Raw genomic sequence first — 16,622 nt, 5'->3', positions numbered from 1 at the left:
CTTGACCCCACCCTCCCCAGATCCACCTTTAAGGAAAAGGATGTGCCCAGGAGTTCTCTAGTCTAAATAAATGAAAGAAAAAGAAAGGATTTGACAAAGAATAGCAGCAAAGAGGTCACCCTTCTGCCCAGTAAACCGTGGCTCCGTCCTTCTCTGGACACAGCTGCAAAGGGTAGAAAATCAATTTTTTTAACATTATTTCACAGTGAAGAAGTGAAAAACATATTTGTAAATTGAATTAAGCCCAATAAAAACACATCTGTGTATTTGTTGAAGTCTAGAAAAATTAGCCACAGACTCAGCTACAGAATGCAGCCACGTAACCCGAAATCAGGGCTCTCCTATTTCACGCATTGTTGAGACAGTTTCCTTTCCCTTCTTTTTCTTCAAGAAATACCCATAACGAAATGTCACCGAGATTCTCCCGCACGCCACCACCTCAGCCCGCAGCAAGAGTCTGGGAAGGAAGGGGGCTTCAAATCTTTGTTTAGGCAGAAAGTCGTGTCCAACCAAATTCTTACCTCGTCAGTCAGTCAGTAGTGACTCTAGAACTCTCTAGATCACACTTCCTTCTCAAGTGGCAATCTGGGGTGCTGACTATGGAATTGGTCCCCTTTCCCTGTGCAGGCCAGATCTTGATTACAGAAGCCCTAACCCAGTCATTGAGTCTGAACGGGCAGGCCACCGCCATCTGCCTGCTGAAATCTCATTAGTAGTCTGCCCTCTGGTGGAGCAATGAAGGACTTCAGTAGCTGGGACTAGGAAACATCTTTTCCTCTCTTCTCTTTGAGCGAGCAAAAAACTTCAAGTTTTCCAGATAGTGCAAGGCGAGGCAGTCATCTCGGAGGGCAGTCACCCCAAAGCTGACTCCAGTGAGGCTCCTGCTGGTTGGTCCCCAGAACAGGGAGAGGCTGCTCCTGCCACGGGCCACACCACAGCACCTCCAAGGACAAGGTCCTTCTCATGACTTTGAGGGCCCCCTTGGGATACTCCTTGGGTGACAGCACTCAGTTATCCACTCTGTCAGGACACAAATAGCACCTATAAAGAGTGACCAGCACGTCAGGGACACTAAATGTAATAGGCTTTTTGTGATTTTTTTTTTTCTGGCAAATCAATAATACAGTTGAGTCTTTGAAAGGGGCCATCTGGGATATTAGAAAAGGCGAAGATGCACACATTTCATAAAAAAGACGAAATCTCTGTGGATGTTGCTTTTGAGAAGACATTGTGACGTTGGCTGGGTGCTGGTCAGGCAGAAGATAATGCTGAGGTCTGGGGCTCTGCTTCCGACTCCGCGAACTTCAGAACTTAGCTTGTTTCAGCTTCTCGATGTGATAGCAGAGTTTGAGTGCGGGTCCCAGCTTCAGTCCCAGGTATTTCATGACCATGTCACTCCTCAGCAACAGCAAGGCATGGCCGTCAATCTCCTGGGGGACGGGGTGGGGGAATGAAAACCCAGAGGCAGTTAGAGCAGCCAACTGGCAGCTACGGTCAAGTTGTGCTAAGCGGGCAGCTTAAGGGCAGGTGAGTCGGTGAGAGAGCGCGTGCTTTTGGTTCTGGGAGAGCCGCTGGGAACAACTAAAGCAGACTGTGATGCCCTCCTCTTCCTGTCCCTCCCTTGTACCTTTCAGATTCCCGACTGCTCCCGACTGAAGGAATCTGAAATAACCCCTCCTACATTCCTGCTATCCCATGGATGATATTTTTTGTCATCCAAATAAATCCATCCACAGGCAGGTCAGCCCGAGGGGACCCTGATTGATCTCCTGGCTTTAAAAAGGATCACGAAGCTGGGAAGGGCAAGCAGATTGCCCTTAAAATCCAAAACTGTATCCCTGCAAACACCTGGATCTCAGCCCGTAGAAACCCTGGTGAGGCCCTACCTGACCCGCAGAAATGAAGACAGGCAAAGCCCATTGTCTTAAGGCCCTGATTTTGTACAATTTGTTATACCATCAATCCAAAATTAATACAGTAAGCTGAGCAAGTAACATTAATTCCTACCTTTCTCCCCACTTATCATCTTTATTTCAGAAGTAGCTAAATGATTTCAACATTTATATGAAGGTTATCTATATGAGTGAGGCCTCATGTAGCATATTTATGGGTATTTTCTCATTTAACCCTCTAAGCAGTTGTTCTCAACTTGTGGGGTCAAATGACCCTTTCACAGGGGTTGCTTAACATGACTGGAAAACACAGATATTTACATTATGATTCATAATAGTAGCAAAATTACAGTTATGAATGAAAAATATTATGAACCATAATAAATAATATTATGGTTGGGGTGACAACCGTATTAAAGGGTCACAGCGGTAGGAAGGTTGAGAACCACTGTTCTAAGCAGAAAGAACAGACTGGATCACAGTTTGCCTGGAGTATTGCAGGTATGCTACAAATGACTGTCGGATGCATGCAGGTTGGGTGGGTGGATGGGTGGGTAGATGGATGGATGGACGGATGGACGGACGGACGGACGGATGGATGGGTCAGGGGTGAATGGGTAGGTAGGTGGGTGGATTGATTGGATAGATGGATGGGTAGATGAAAGTTGGGTGGATAAGGGGTGTGCGGGTAGGTGGGTGGGTGGGTGGATGGGTGGGTAGATGGACAGGTGGATGGATAGATGGATGGATGGACGGACGGACGGACGGACAGACGGACGGACGGACGGACGGACGGACGGATGGATGGATGGATGGGTCATGGGTGAATGGGTAGGTAGGTGGGTGGATTGATTGGATAGATGGATGGGTAAATGAAAGTTGGGTGGATAAGGGGTGTGCGGGTAGGTGGGTGGGTGGGTGGATGGGTGGGTAGATGGACGGGTAGATACATTGATAGGTAGATAGATGGATGGATGGATGGGTGGGGGTGAGTGGGCAGGTGAGTAGGTGGATGGATGGATGGATGGATAGATAGATGGGTAGGTGAGAGGGTGGGTGGATGGGTGGGTAGATGGATGGATGGGTGGGAGGATGGATGGATGGATTGGTGGATGGGTGGGTGGATGGATAGATGGGTAGATAGATGGATGGGTAGATGGATGGATGGGTGGGGGTGAGTAGGTAGGTGGGTGGATGGGTGAGTAGATGGATGGATATAGGTGGGTGGATGGGTGGGTAGATGGATAGATGGGTAGATAGATGGATGGGTAGATGGATGGATGGGTGGGGGTGAGTAGGTACGTGGGTGGATGAATGGACCGATCGATGGATAAGTAGAGGGATGGATGGGTAGATGGAGGGTGGGTGGGTAGATGGATGGGTGGATAGATGGATGGGCAGAAAAGCAGTCAAGGCCCAAGAGAGAGAACAGAAGAGAAAAATATCCCTTAAAAACACAAAAGTGATGGTCGCTCTGCTCTGATAAGCCCATGGCTGCCTCTGTCTCTTATCTCTGGCTCCCTCAAGAATGATTGCCAGCAATTGGGGGATCCTGAACTCCTCTCTCCTTCCATGCACCCCATTCCCTGGCCCTCCCTCCAGACCTACTACTTCCATACATGCTTTCTGAAGAGGTCCACGTGAGGCCCCAGAGCCTGAGGGTCAGCGTCTTTCACAAACCGAACCACGTCCTCCACAGTCCAGGTAGAAGGGTTTCTGCTGCTTGGTCGCCTGGTGTCCTGCACCTCTGGAGAGGGGCTCGAGGCTGTAAGGAGTGAGCAGAGAAGGGGGAACCATGAGCCAGTGAAACTCAGTGCTCACTTGGTGCTGCCTAGCTGGCCTGGGAGGAGTCTTTAGTGCTCGGAAGTCCACAGCATGGCCGAGTGACCCTGTAATGGTGAATTCTACCAGAGGCTGCTCAGCAAGGAGCAAGGGGCATAGGAAAGCAGATGCTCTGTGCCGTGCTGTGCAGGGAGGGAAGTTTTGGAAAAGCTTTTGTCCTTCACAAACAGATTCAGATAAAATTTTCCAGACCCTCTGTCCAGGGCTCTGTCTGCTGGGGTCTGTCCTCGAGTCTGCAATAGCTGGGTATTGGTGACTGGGGTGGTGAGCTGAGGGTTAAGTGTTAGTAAAATGGGCCTCTGCCCGCTAGGGGACCAAGCGATAGTGGGCCCTCTCTGGGTCCTCTGGAGATGGCAGGGGACCATGTATTAGGGCCTTCAGTTTTGGACTTTGCAGAATGGCTAATCTGTCACTTTACCTCCAGCAATCCTGGAGGGTTCATCTATATCTGCTCTCAGAGGAAGACAATGTTACCTCACTGCTTCCTTTGTCCCCAGTGCTGGGTTCTTCTGAGTCCTTAGGAGGATGCCTCTCCTGCTGGCCCTTCTCCCCACCATCCCTGCTGAATCTTTGCTTAACTCACACTGCTAACGGTGCGGCTGATCTGTATTGTCTGCATGACTGAATTTAAAATCAGCCAGGAGACACACCTCTGGGAAGCATTTCCAGAGAGAAGGGGAGGAAGACACACCCTGAATGTGGGTGGCTCCACCCAGAGGCTGGGGTCTCAAACTGACTGGGGAGTGGTGGAGAAAGCCAGTGTGCTGGCTAGTTTTATGTGAATTTGATTGCTAGAGTCATTTTGGAAGAAGGAAGCTCAACTGAGAACATGCTTCCACCGGATATAGACAAGCCGGTGGTGCATTGCCTTGATTGATGTTGATGCGGGAGGGCCCAGCCGGCTCATTGTGGGCAATGCCACCCCTGGGTTGGTGGTCCTTGGTGCTATAAGAAAGCAGACCGAGTAAGCCAGTGGGCAGCGCTCTTCCATGGTTGCGGTATCAGTTTTTTTCTCAGGTTCCTGCCTTGAGTGCCTGCCAATATTATCCTGGATGATGGACTACGGGCTGTGAGATGAATTAAACCCTTCCCCTAAGCTGCTTTAGGCCATGGTGTTTTATCACAGCAATGGAATCCCTAGCTATGAGCCAGGTCAGTGCCAGCATTCCCTCTGCTCTGCTTTCTGGTCCACCCAGAACAGAGCACACTCCACCGCCCCACCTCACACAACTTCTGCTTCCAGGCCCAATGTGACATATGGAGCTATACCCCCCAAACTGTGAGCTGACATTGGTCCTGTCTCTCTTTAGCTGTTTCTTGTCAAATATTCGTTCACAGGAATGAGAAAAGTAAGAAATACACCCACACACCTATCCCCTGAAACAATTTTCCCATGGGTCTCCTCGCTTCTGCTCTTTTCTATCTAGCATGACTGGCACTGCCTCAGGCTGTCGCTGAGATCAAGATGTGTCTGTCGACAGCTGCCACTCAAGTCCCTCTGAGTCCCCATTGCCTATGCACTGTATTGCCAAGCCAAGGACTGTATTGTGATTCTGTAGTACCTTTCCTTCCTAGATGCAGAGGAAGGACTTTGGGCTGGGGGACCTAAAACACTTGCCATACAAGCATGAGAACCTGAGTTTGAATCCCCAAAACTGACGTAAAAGTAAGATGCATAGCAAAAGTGTCTGTAGTCCCAGGACTCCTAAAAGAAAGGAAGAGGTGGGGGCCAGAAGACTCCCTGGAAGCCTGTGAAGCAGCTGGCCTAGTGTACATGGCAGAAAAGCAGCAAGGAGACCCTGGCTTAGACAAGGTGGGAAGGCAAGGACCCAACACCCAAGGTTGTCTTTGAACCTCCGCATGCGTACAATGGCACACACAAATGTACGAGTACATGAAATAGCCACATGCATACACATACACACAAATACAGTGATAGAGACTGTGAGAGAGACAGACAGACAGACACATACACACAGAGACAGACAGACAGACAGACACACACACACAGAGAGACAGACAGACAGACACAGAGAGAGAGAGAGAAAAGAGAGACAGATAGACACACACAGAGAGAGAAAGAGAGACAGACAGACACATGCGCACGTGCATGCACAGAGAGAGAGAGAGAGAGAGAGAGAGAGAGAGAGAGAGAGAGAGAGAGAGAACACAAGAGCCTGCAGCTCAGATGCAGCTCAGAGATCGTTATCAGGCCCCTTGTGGACACTATGGCCATCTTTCTTACTATCACCTGCCTCCCCATCTGCCCTTGGGCTCTTATTTCTCCTTTTCCTAGGATGCTTCCCACATCCTTTCAGAACCATCACTCATGTACTTTTCTGTAACCTTTAGATTTTAATTCCCTGAGAATCCTCCATGTTCATTTCACAATCATGTACCAAGCACTTGCTCCCCTGACTTGGTCTTGGGAGAGGTTTTGGTGAACGATACAACCCAAATCCTCTCATTACAGGGTCATATATTACATAGACCCCTCCACAGCTGTGCAGACAATAAATAGACTCGGAGCGTGGATTTGATGACTGTGACCTGGATCGATATGTTTTGCAGAAATACGCTAGCATTGTGTAAGTGATCCGTGACACTACTTCAGGGCTATAAAAAAGGCCAGGATTCTGAACAAACAGCAGTATCCCTACAGGGTAACTCCAGAAGCGGAGAAGCCAGTCCTTCTCTAAGTCTTAAGAGGAAGGGGTTTTCTTCCATGCTTCCCCTCCCTCTTTTGCCGAGCCTGAGAAGCACCTAGTGTTCACATACTGAGACAAGCAAACCATCACATTTCTGAATCTGTACTAGCTGAAAACCGGATTTACTTTGACGTGTTTTTTTCCCCTCTGACCTTTCCCTGTTGGACCTGGAAGGGTCCCATAAGGAGGTTTGATACCAGGCATCTAAGAAACTGTCAACGCTCTCCAGAGCCTTCCACCACTGATACACACCAGTGAAAGATAACTTTTTTCTCTCCATTTAAAGACATCTGCACTCAACATGGGGCTGAAGAATCACAGGAATCACATCTGTCTTCAGGACCCGCCCACGGGAGCATGGCTGTTAATCAGGGTGGTAATGGATGTCCTGACTACAAAGGCGGCAAGTCTTTAGTCCGAGAATGATTCTGAAGTGATGAGAGCAGAGGTCAAATCTAATTTCCTAGACTTGGCAGGAAGGAGGGGAAGTACGGCCCACTGATAAGATCCTGCGCTTGGTCCTGAGGTCCTACTAGCGAGGTCAGGAACAGCAGCCGCTGTCTGCAGCTGAGGAGAGGGGCTCCTGTCTTTGAGGAGGGTGCTGTAGAGAGCAGACATGTTCTTCATGCTCAGGACTTGGTGCCAACTGTGAGCATTTCCCCGCATTTCAGGATGGTGGAAGAGCAGCCAGGCTAGCTCAGGAGTCTTTCTGAGGGCCCTTTTAGTAATACAAGACAGAACATCAGATCACTGCTCAAGAGTTGCTCCTCATCAAAGCACATAAAGTCTCGCTGGAGGAGGAAAACGGAACTTTCCAGCAATGGGTTTGCAAAGTCTGGGCAGGTCTGTACTCACAGAGAAAAATCAACACACCACCACATCCTGCTCCAGCTACTGGGAAAGTGTCAGAAAGACTTATGTGTCCAGTCCGACTCAGTCAGAGTAGGAAGATGTGACAGATCAACCGATCAGTAGGAAGATGTGTCAGCCATGATGGATTAAATGAATCATACTTCTGTGTGAACGGAGCATGCGCAACACTCGCTACCCGCCGCGTTCTCTAGCAGTGCTTGGTCAGGCTGCTTTCGGTGGGCTGTGGAGATGTGAAAAGTGAGACCCACTGGTGAATGGGTACATAATTAAATCTTGTTGCTCCTGAAGCCAAATTCATGGTTAACAGAAAAATAGACCACCGGCAGACTCAGTGTTGAAAAGCAATCCCCTGGCCCCTTCCGAAGTGCAGGTACCACATCTGCGGATCTCTTTCTGTCTTGTGCATTCCCACGAGCACACAGATAATTGGTCTTTGCTCATTTATAATTCAGGGGAAACTTTAGCTAACAGTGTGGGGGCGTGGAACAAGCGAGTGATGAGCCAGGATGAGCCAGGAGCCAGAGCTCCCTACCTTCCACAGCTGTGCCCAGCTGCGCACTTCGCTGGAGTGCAGGAGAGGTGTGTGGCAGGATGCGCACGCTCTGTCCAAAGTCAGGCAGCGCCTGACCCAGTGTACCACAGGTTGCTGACACTGACACCTCTGCAGGCCTCAGGTGTGTGTCTAAGGCTATGCAGAGTGTGAGGTGCCCAGGCTAGCCCACAATCTATGCAGAATCAGTACGCTGGAACAATGTTGTCTCATTCTCTTTCAATGACACGAGAGAAGGAGCCCCAGTGCCTCCTTAGCTTTTAATCGGGTTTTTCTATTAATCCTTGAAGACCAGCTGCCCTGCCAACATGACAGAAGATGCCCCTGGAGACCAGCAGGCCAGGCTGGGCAGCATTCCTTCTCAACCGGCAGCTGACGCTGTAGCCTCCACCCTCTGGCCTTGACAAGCAATGCGATCTCTACCAGGAGCCTCAGGACACCTCTCCTTCCTGGGGCTCAATCTCACTTCTCATGTCAGTGGGTTCCATCACACCTCCCTGGAGTCTTTGCTGACTCCCAAGGTGAGAGGGTCCAGTACCCCCCTTCCAACACTGTGACAGCAGCCTCTCTCCATTCAGTACTGTCTCAACAACTCCCCCCAATACTGTCTCAGCAACCCCCATCCAGTACTGTCTCAACAACCCCCCAATACTGTCTCAGCAACCCCCATCCAGTACTGTCTCAACAACCCCCCAATACTGTCTCAACAACCCCCCATCCAATACTGTCTCAGCAACCCCCACCCAGTACTGTCTCAGCAACCCCTCCCCAACCAGTACTGTCTCAGCAACCCCCATCCAGTGCTGTCTCAGCAACCCCCCATCCAGTGCTGTCTCAGCAACCCCCCAATACTGTCACAGCAACCCCCATCCAGTGCTGTCTCAGCAACCCCCCAATACTCTCACAGCAACCCCCCATTCAATACTGTCTCAGCAACCCCTCTAACCAATACTGTCTCAGCAACCCCCCTCTCAATATTGTCACATAGGTCACACTTTCCACCTCCAACAATCACAATAGCGTGCTAAGGTCCATCTCTCTGCAATGGGATCCTTCTGCCCAGTTCACGGCACCATCCTCAGACCTGAGAAGAACCCCTGCCCCAGTGCCCAGTGGACATCTGCTGACCAGAACACCTCGGTCCCTTGGCTGTTTACCAGTCATCTTGGGTAGCAAGCATCCAATAGGATAAAGTTATAAACGTCAGCATTAGCCCCAAAGCTGGTTGGCATTCTTCTTCTCAGTCATCTCATAAACGTCCAGTAGACCACGCCCCTAAACCCCACCACCACCAACCAGCACATTCCCCTGCTGAAGAATGCGTGGTTTACAATCGCTATAAGTGAAGCCCCATCTGCCTGACACAGACCCCAAACCATCCAGTGGGATTTCCCGCATCATCCCAGCCCCAACTCCTTTCTCTCCACAATGAGGAAGCCCTTTCTTGCCTCTGCAGGTACCAGCCCTCACATGAGGCCCTCATCCTCATCATTTCTCTAGCAAAACCATCTCTGCTCCTCACTGACAGAGCATCCCTTGGAAGCCAACTCCAGCGCACAGGAAAAGTTTGCGCTCCAACAACAATGTCAGATTTATTTTGTTTCTGACCCTACATCTTGGCGCTGCCTGGGAATTCCATAGCCCATTCAGGAAGATTTTGTTATCTGAAACCTCTTTACAGCCCTTGATATCGCTGACTGATTGTATCTGGGATGAGAGATCGAAGCTCCCAAATATTCACCTGAGATTCAGTTCAAACCCCAGGGAAACCACAGCCCGTGCTGCACCTCGGTGGTATTGTCAGGCACTGGCAGCGGCTGGCACTGGGTCCAGCTCCAGGGACATCAGGAGGCTGGGATAAGGCTTCACTCAGGAGAGAAAAGCAGCTGAAAACCAGTCACTTCATCCCTCCCTCCCCTCCTGCCTGCAGCCTGGTGCAGCTCTCCAGACTCTGTGGTTTCAAACCATGTGATTAGTAGCTAGGGAGAAAATCCATTTCTAGGTTTCTTCCAGGGTTTATGAGCTGGGTCAAACCTATTGAAGAGAAACAGTTCCTTCATGCCAACGGATTTCATCTGGGATGTAATTTCAGAGGAACATCAGACAGTCCTCCGGAGAAGAAAGGCTTTAGCAGAGAGAAGAGGAGAGAGTCAGAGCCGCAGCAGGGTGCAGGCTGGCGGGTGAGTGAGGATGGGTAGGGAGGCTGAGGCTTTCCCTCTGCCTTGGGTTCTGCCGCTCAGCTCAGCATCCTGAACCACCATGGTCGTTAGGCAAGTTTGCTTCAAACAAAGCAACTGTGGGGAGGCCCTTGATAAAGAGTTGCAGTGGAGCTGGATTCCTGCCCACTTTCACCCTCTTCTCCATCCCCTTCCACATCAGAAGGGGCCACAATAAACCGTGCAAGCAGAGATCCTGGAGTGTTTGGATATACCCAAAACTTTGGAGCTAGCCACATCAGATTGGTTCACAACTGACAGACCTCTTGGTCCACATTACCTGGAACTGAACCTGGTAACACAGCCTAGGAGCAACATATTCTAACATGATAAGTCCTAAGTCCAGTAGAAATCAGTCCACGGTTGATGCTCACTAAGTGAAAGTCTAACACAAGCCTCCTTTTGTTTGGACTGTCAGGGATTCAAATACAAGTGACACCCCCACAAAACTGAGGTCATGGTTCCTCTAGTATGACAGGGTAATACTTAAGAGAATAAAGTACCAGGGAAATAAAAACAGAGAATGCAAGCATTCTTCATAAGGACGTGTTGCTCAGACTGCTAGCTGCCTGCACAACCCCTCTCCCACCCCTGCTACTTCTTTATAACACGTCCCTGATGTCCACCTGGAATTCAAACTACATTTCCCAGCTTCCTTTGCAGCTATTGGCCATGTGGCTCAGTTCTAGAAAATGAGATATAGCAAAAAGGGAAAGTTCTTTCAGAGACACAAGGCACAACCCTCTGCCCCCCTTTCTCCCACCTACGTCCCCCTTTCTCTACCGAGACCGCATGGCTGAGTGGTGGCTGAGCAGCTCGCTCCCGTATTTCCACTGTCCCTTTAGTGCCCTGCAGGGGCACCATAAATGGAGTCCTTACACTGAAAAGTTCTGCAGTTATAGAGTGAATCAATTCATTGTTCTGCCTTTTAGAGCCACCTCTTCCTCAAAGGGTCCCTGCTGATCCTTCCATCCGTGGCCAGCAGAGGCCCATTTGGGGCTTATTTGTCTGGGATGGGTGAAGCAGGGGATCGTGAACCATAAAAAACAGCTCACGTGCATGACTCCTGGCAGCCACTGGAAGGGGGATCCGGACCTAGAGAAGAGACAGCCAGCCCAGGGGGTGGTGACAGAGGAGTAAGCTGAAGATCCCCTGACTCTGGCCTTTGTCCCCTTCAGCAAGCTGTGGTCGGTAGAAGGATGTCACGAATCTGTGGTATTAGTATTTATTAACCACTTACTCTGGCCATAGGTCTTCTACTAAAGCTACATGCAAACGTGTTTAACCTTCCCCGTGGTTCTATGAGGGAGGGGTGGCTGATACTAACACTTTTAATTTCTCAGGGAAGGAAACAGAAACACAGAGAAACCAGGGCTGAAAAGGGCCATCCAATTAGAGGACAGCAAACCCACAATTCCAGGCTGCTTCATCCACAAAATATCCATCCTGCTCCATCACTTCTAATCCATTAATGAAATTCCAAAGCTTGAGAATGACTTTGTGAAGCAGGGGTGTCCAGTCCTGTGACATTGCAATATGATGTGGTGTGACACATGCCACACTAACCTCATTGCTACCCTGGTTACAGGAGGCCCACAGGCTGCAGGCTGGGCCCACCTGTTGTAAGGCATCTACTGGAATGGCTTCTGGTGCAGGAGAATTGTCTGTATTCTGTCAATCATGTTTTAAATAATGCTCATTGGCCAGGCAGGAAGTATGGGTAGGTCAACCAGACAAGAAGTAGAAGTGGGGCGATGAGAGCAGGAGTATTCTGGGAAGCAGGAAGCTCCCTCTGCAGTCCTGCCCAGACCACGGAAGAAGCAAGATATAATCTACCCAGCTGAAAAAGGTATTGAGCCATGTGGCTAACATAGATCAGAGTAATGGGTTGATATAAGCTATAAGAGCTAATGAGTAGCCTGAGCTAATGGGCCAATCAGTTTTATAACTTATGAAGATCTCTGTGTGATTTTCTTTGGGGCTTGCTGGCTGTGGGGAACTGGGCGGGACATAAACCCCAACAAGCCGGCCCTCCTGTTACAGGCCTCCACGAAGTTTCTAGAGTCCCACGTCCCTTTGAGCACTTTCATGTATTACTATTCTCTGTGAGGAACAGAAGGGTCAAATGGCCAGCACTGAGATACTTTGTCTTTTCTGCTTTCTCCAGTGAACTTCTGTCATGGATGATTTAATCAATCTCCCACTATGCAAAAGACAACTTTCCCCCAAGTCTGCTGCTGTTTTCTTCTGGGCACAGAGCTGGGCTCCCTCGGCTAAGTGGGATGTAATGACCTAATCTTGCCAATGGATCTTGAGTGGGACCCATGCCCATCCTGTCCAGGGCATCACATGTGTCCTCCCCACAGCCGTCCACTAGATGCAGGGCATGGTGGGGACACAAGATGAACAGAGCAGAGGCCCTGCGTTGAGAGGGAGAACCACCTCTTGGTGTCTTGAACTAAGCTGTAATCTATTAATCATTCCTACCTAAAGTGCCATTTTTATCATTTATGATCAAAAAGTTGAGACTGACTGCCTACAGGAATGACAGAAATCCAAGGAGCTTATGGGAAGTTCTGGTTTCCAGAAGAGTCATGTTCATATCACTGTACTATAATCCCCTCCCCACCTCTCACCCCCCTGCCCACCTCCCACCCCGTGCTGTGTCTCCAGGGCAAGGGTGGAAGCCATTCCGCCCCCAGGAAGCCAGGCCATGCGTTACGTTTCCTTCACCTTCATTCCTCTTGGGGCTGGAGGCCGGGAACCTCAGTCCAGGTGTCGACGCCCCTCCTGAGGGCACAGGGTTGGTACGGGAAGTGCTGGTGGTAGTGGCAGGGCCTCCTCCAAGGTGGCCGTCTCCAGAGTTCAGTCTCTTGTAGTACTGGGAGGAGGAGTGGGCCAAGGACCCCCGGTGGCTAAAGGCTGCGGACGAGGTGTCCATGCTGTAGCGGTCCATGCCCACAGGGTTGGCCAGACACTCTTCAGCAGTGGCCGCTTGGGCTGCAAAGGAAGGATACAGGGAAGAGAGATGAGAGGGCCGTCGGGGGAGCCCCCCAAGCCACAGTGGTGACAAACCCTGCTCCAACACAGTCACTGTTCCCAGCGAGCTTGTGCAAAGAGGAGAAATGAACACAGAATAGTCCAGAGAGCACTGGGAGCAGATTGAGGTCTTGCTCCATCAGAGAGGGACCAAAGACCGGGTATCCCATGTTTAGAAGGAACAGTGGCCATCTTGGCCCTTAATCACTTGAAAATAAACAACAAGAAAAGAATCAATAGTTCTGCTTGTGAATGTGTGCATGTGTGGGGGTGTAGGTGTGTGTATGTGTAGAGGTACGTTGTGTGTGTCAGGATGTGTAGGGTGTGTGTGTGTGTGTGTATAAAGGTACAGATATATCACGGAGATAAAAATAAAAAAGGAAACCATTCTAGCCCCACCCCCACCTAGTCAAAACCATATCTTTTTAGCTTCATCAATAATTGTGGATTAAACATCACCAAAACAGATCCTGATATTCCAAAAGAAACACAACCAGTCACAAAAAGTGCTCCAGGATTGGCAATGAAGGAACACAAGACACAGACATCTTAACCATGTCCACATTCCTCCTTCAAGAAGGTAACTAAAATTTGATATTATTAGGGCAAGTAGCTGGTCCTACCACTGGGGACTTCCATGGAGACTGCCCAAAAAGAAAAGTCTTCATGACTTAAGACCACAGCAGTAACTTAGAGGTAAATATTGTAGGTGCAAAAATGTCTGTTTTAGGGCTGGAAAGATGATAGCCCAGCAGTTAAGAGCACTTGTTTTTCTTCCAGAGGACCAGGGCTCGATTCTTAGTACCTGTATGTTGGCACACAATTGTCTGTAGCTCTAGGTCCAAGGGATCCAACACCCTCTTCTGGCCTCTGCAGGCACCAGGCACGCATGGAATGCACAGACATACATGCAGGCAAATAACCCGTACACATAATAAAATAAAATAAACCTTACATTGTAGAGGATAAACAATTTCTTATAAATAACTATTCACCTTGAGACAGTAAAACCCAGCAAATTAAATTTAAAGCAAGTGGATAGAGATTTGAACAGAAACTAATCTACTAGAAAACCACTAGGAAATAAGAACAATGTTAGCAAAAGCTAGTTCTTTAGAAACAGTAACAACATTAACACACCTTTAGACGACCTGGCAAAAATGTAGGCAAGGCAGATCGCTAGACTTGGAAATAAACAGAGATATTTCCCTCAGCTTTACAGGGGTGAGAAAAGTCAAAGCATGTTATAAATGACTATAAATAATTAGATAATTTGAATGAAAAGGCAAATTGCCGGAGCTGACTCAAGAAATGATAATCCGTATAGCATAGACCTGTAGCAAGAGAATGAATTAGCAATTTTAAAAAATAACCACAAAGAAAGAGGAAGCACAAATGATTTATACGCGAACTCTACCAAACATTTCAAGATAAAAAAAAAGGATTTTCACAAATTCTCCCCAAAAAGTAAAAGAGGAGAGAACACTTTCCAACTCACTTTCTAAAGCTAATGTCACTTTAAGACCAAATCCAGACAGACAGCGTAGGAAAGAGAATGAAGAAAACTGCAGGCAATTGACTCCTGATCACGAGGACGCAGAAGCCTCCCCGGCACTAACAAAACTGAACTTGATGACTTTCAGAAAGATAAAACAACCAAGGAGCAATTGAGAGGAAATCAATATACCATATTGAGAGAACACAGAAGTCGAAAGGCTACATGACCATCTCAAAAGATGCAGAAAAACACGGGACAGAACCTTGTACCTTCTCATGATAAGTTTCAGGCAGTAATCCAGGACAGAAGGGGATTTCCTCAACAAAGGCTTTTTGAAAGTCCACAGAGGACATCACAGTTTACAGGGAGAGGTGGGACACTGTGCCCCATGGCCAGCATGGCTTTGGCGCCAGCATTGCTTCAGCCATAAGCTTTGTGCTGGAGCTTTTAGCCATGGCAGAAATTTTGCTAAGAAAAAGCAAGGACAGTCTTCCAGATTGGAAAAGGAAGAAAAATGGCCACCGTGCATACAAAGGCCTCAACAAGAACCCAGTTTTAAAATTACTGGAACTAATAAATTATCAGCAAAGATGGAGGACGCAAAATCAATACACAAAATCACTTGTATTTCTATATATTTCCACTGAACAATCCTAAGATTAAATGAAGAAAGCAACTCCTGTATACAACAAGATTAAAAACAGTGAAACACTTAAAAACAAATCGAACACAAGAAATTTCAATTCCTGTTCTAGGAAAAATACGCAAGACTGTTGAAGAAGATGCAAATGAATGGTGAAAATATCATATTTGTAAATTATGTTATCATTAAGGTGGTGATACATTAAAAATGTTCAACGACATCAACACAGTCTCTGTGAGAATCCTCACTAATTTCTTTGTTGTAATTAACACACCTAGAATAATTGTCATGGGATGGAGAGATGGCTCAGCAGTTAAGACTACTGCTCTTTCAAAGGTACTGAGTTCAATTCCTGGAAACCACATGGTGCTCACAACCATCTGTAAAGAGATCTGGTTCCATCTTGAGGAAGAGACCTGGTCAGCTGTCCTCATCAACTTAGACCATGAAACCCAGTATGGACAAGTTCAACAGAACCGCCATTTACGGGCTGCCCATGCATGCTTCAGCATTGCCAGGGCATAAACTTCATTTTCATTTAAGGTCAAGGAGAAACATCGCCAGCCTAACACACTCAAGGCCTCAGTATCACAAAGCTCCCCCAAACAGACAATAAGAAATGTTGCAAAGACATTAGAACTCTCATATATATATAAGTAAAAAGTGACCCAGCCACTTTGGAAAACAAACACATAAGGCAAAATTACCACATGACTCAGAAGCTGCACTGGGCGTGTGCGTAAAGACAATAAAAACATTTGTCCACACGAAAACTTGTGCACGAGGGTTTACAGGAGTACTCTTCAAAGACAGAAGCAACCGAAGTGTCTACTAGCCGATGGATGGATGGATCACACCTATAAACATGACTGTCTCCGCACAGGAAGAGTGAAGCGCCGAGGCCAGCTACAGCACGGCTACTCCCCGCGCCCAAGCCTCGTGCTCAGGGTAAGAAGGTTGCCACAAAGCATCACAGTCAGTGATCCCACTAACAGGAGCGTTTGAGACAAGCATCTCTACAGAGACGAAAAGGAGACTCATGGCTGTTTAGGGCTTGTGGTTTGGGGAAGAAGGTGGTCCCTAAAGCGTACGTGCTCTCTTCTTGAGGTGATGACGATATCCCACACTTGGCCAGGGTAACAGATGCCTTAAGAGGGTAGATTTGGTGACACATGGATTAAATCCCAATATAGCTATGTTTGAAGAGGGGACAGTGACTCGCAGACTAGAAGCTGTGGTCAAACTCTTAAGAGCTTTGCAATCAACTTTGACCGCACTGTCCTAGTCACCAGGGCGTAGAAGGCTGGGCAGTCTAAATGTACCCGTGCCTGACCACGCGCTGCAAGGTGTTCTCTGCTGGA

The 16,622-nt window shown here is 48.4% G+C and overlaps 1 protein-coding gene across 1 annotated transcript in view; it reads right to left on the bottom strand.

Annotated features, from left to right (window-relative positions):
* Positions 1-1,304: 1,304 nt before the first annotated feature.
* Positions 1,305-16,622, bottom strand: part of Scml4 (Scm polycomb group protein like 4) — a 41,577-nt gene continuing 26,259 nt past the window's right edge. The window contains exons 5-7 of the mRNA XM_057761504.1: positions 12,815-13,081; positions 3,512-3,657; positions 1,305-1,430 (exon numbers count right to left, since the gene is read on the bottom strand). Of these exons, the coding sequence (XP_057617487.1) occupies positions 1,305-1,430; positions 3,512-3,657; positions 12,815-13,081 (539 nt within the window). The remainder of the gene's footprint in view (positions 1,431-3,511; positions 3,658-12,814; positions 13,082-16,622) is intronic.

The sequence above is a fragment of the Chionomys nivalis genome, chromosome 2 (assembly GCF_950005125.1).
Source record: "Chionomys nivalis chromosome 2, mChiNiv1.1, whole genome shotgun sequence".
NCBI lineage: Eukaryota > Metazoa > Chordata > Mammalia > Rodentia > Cricetidae > Chionomys > Chionomys nivalis.
This window is presented reverse-complemented; position numbering and strand designations above follow the sequence as displayed.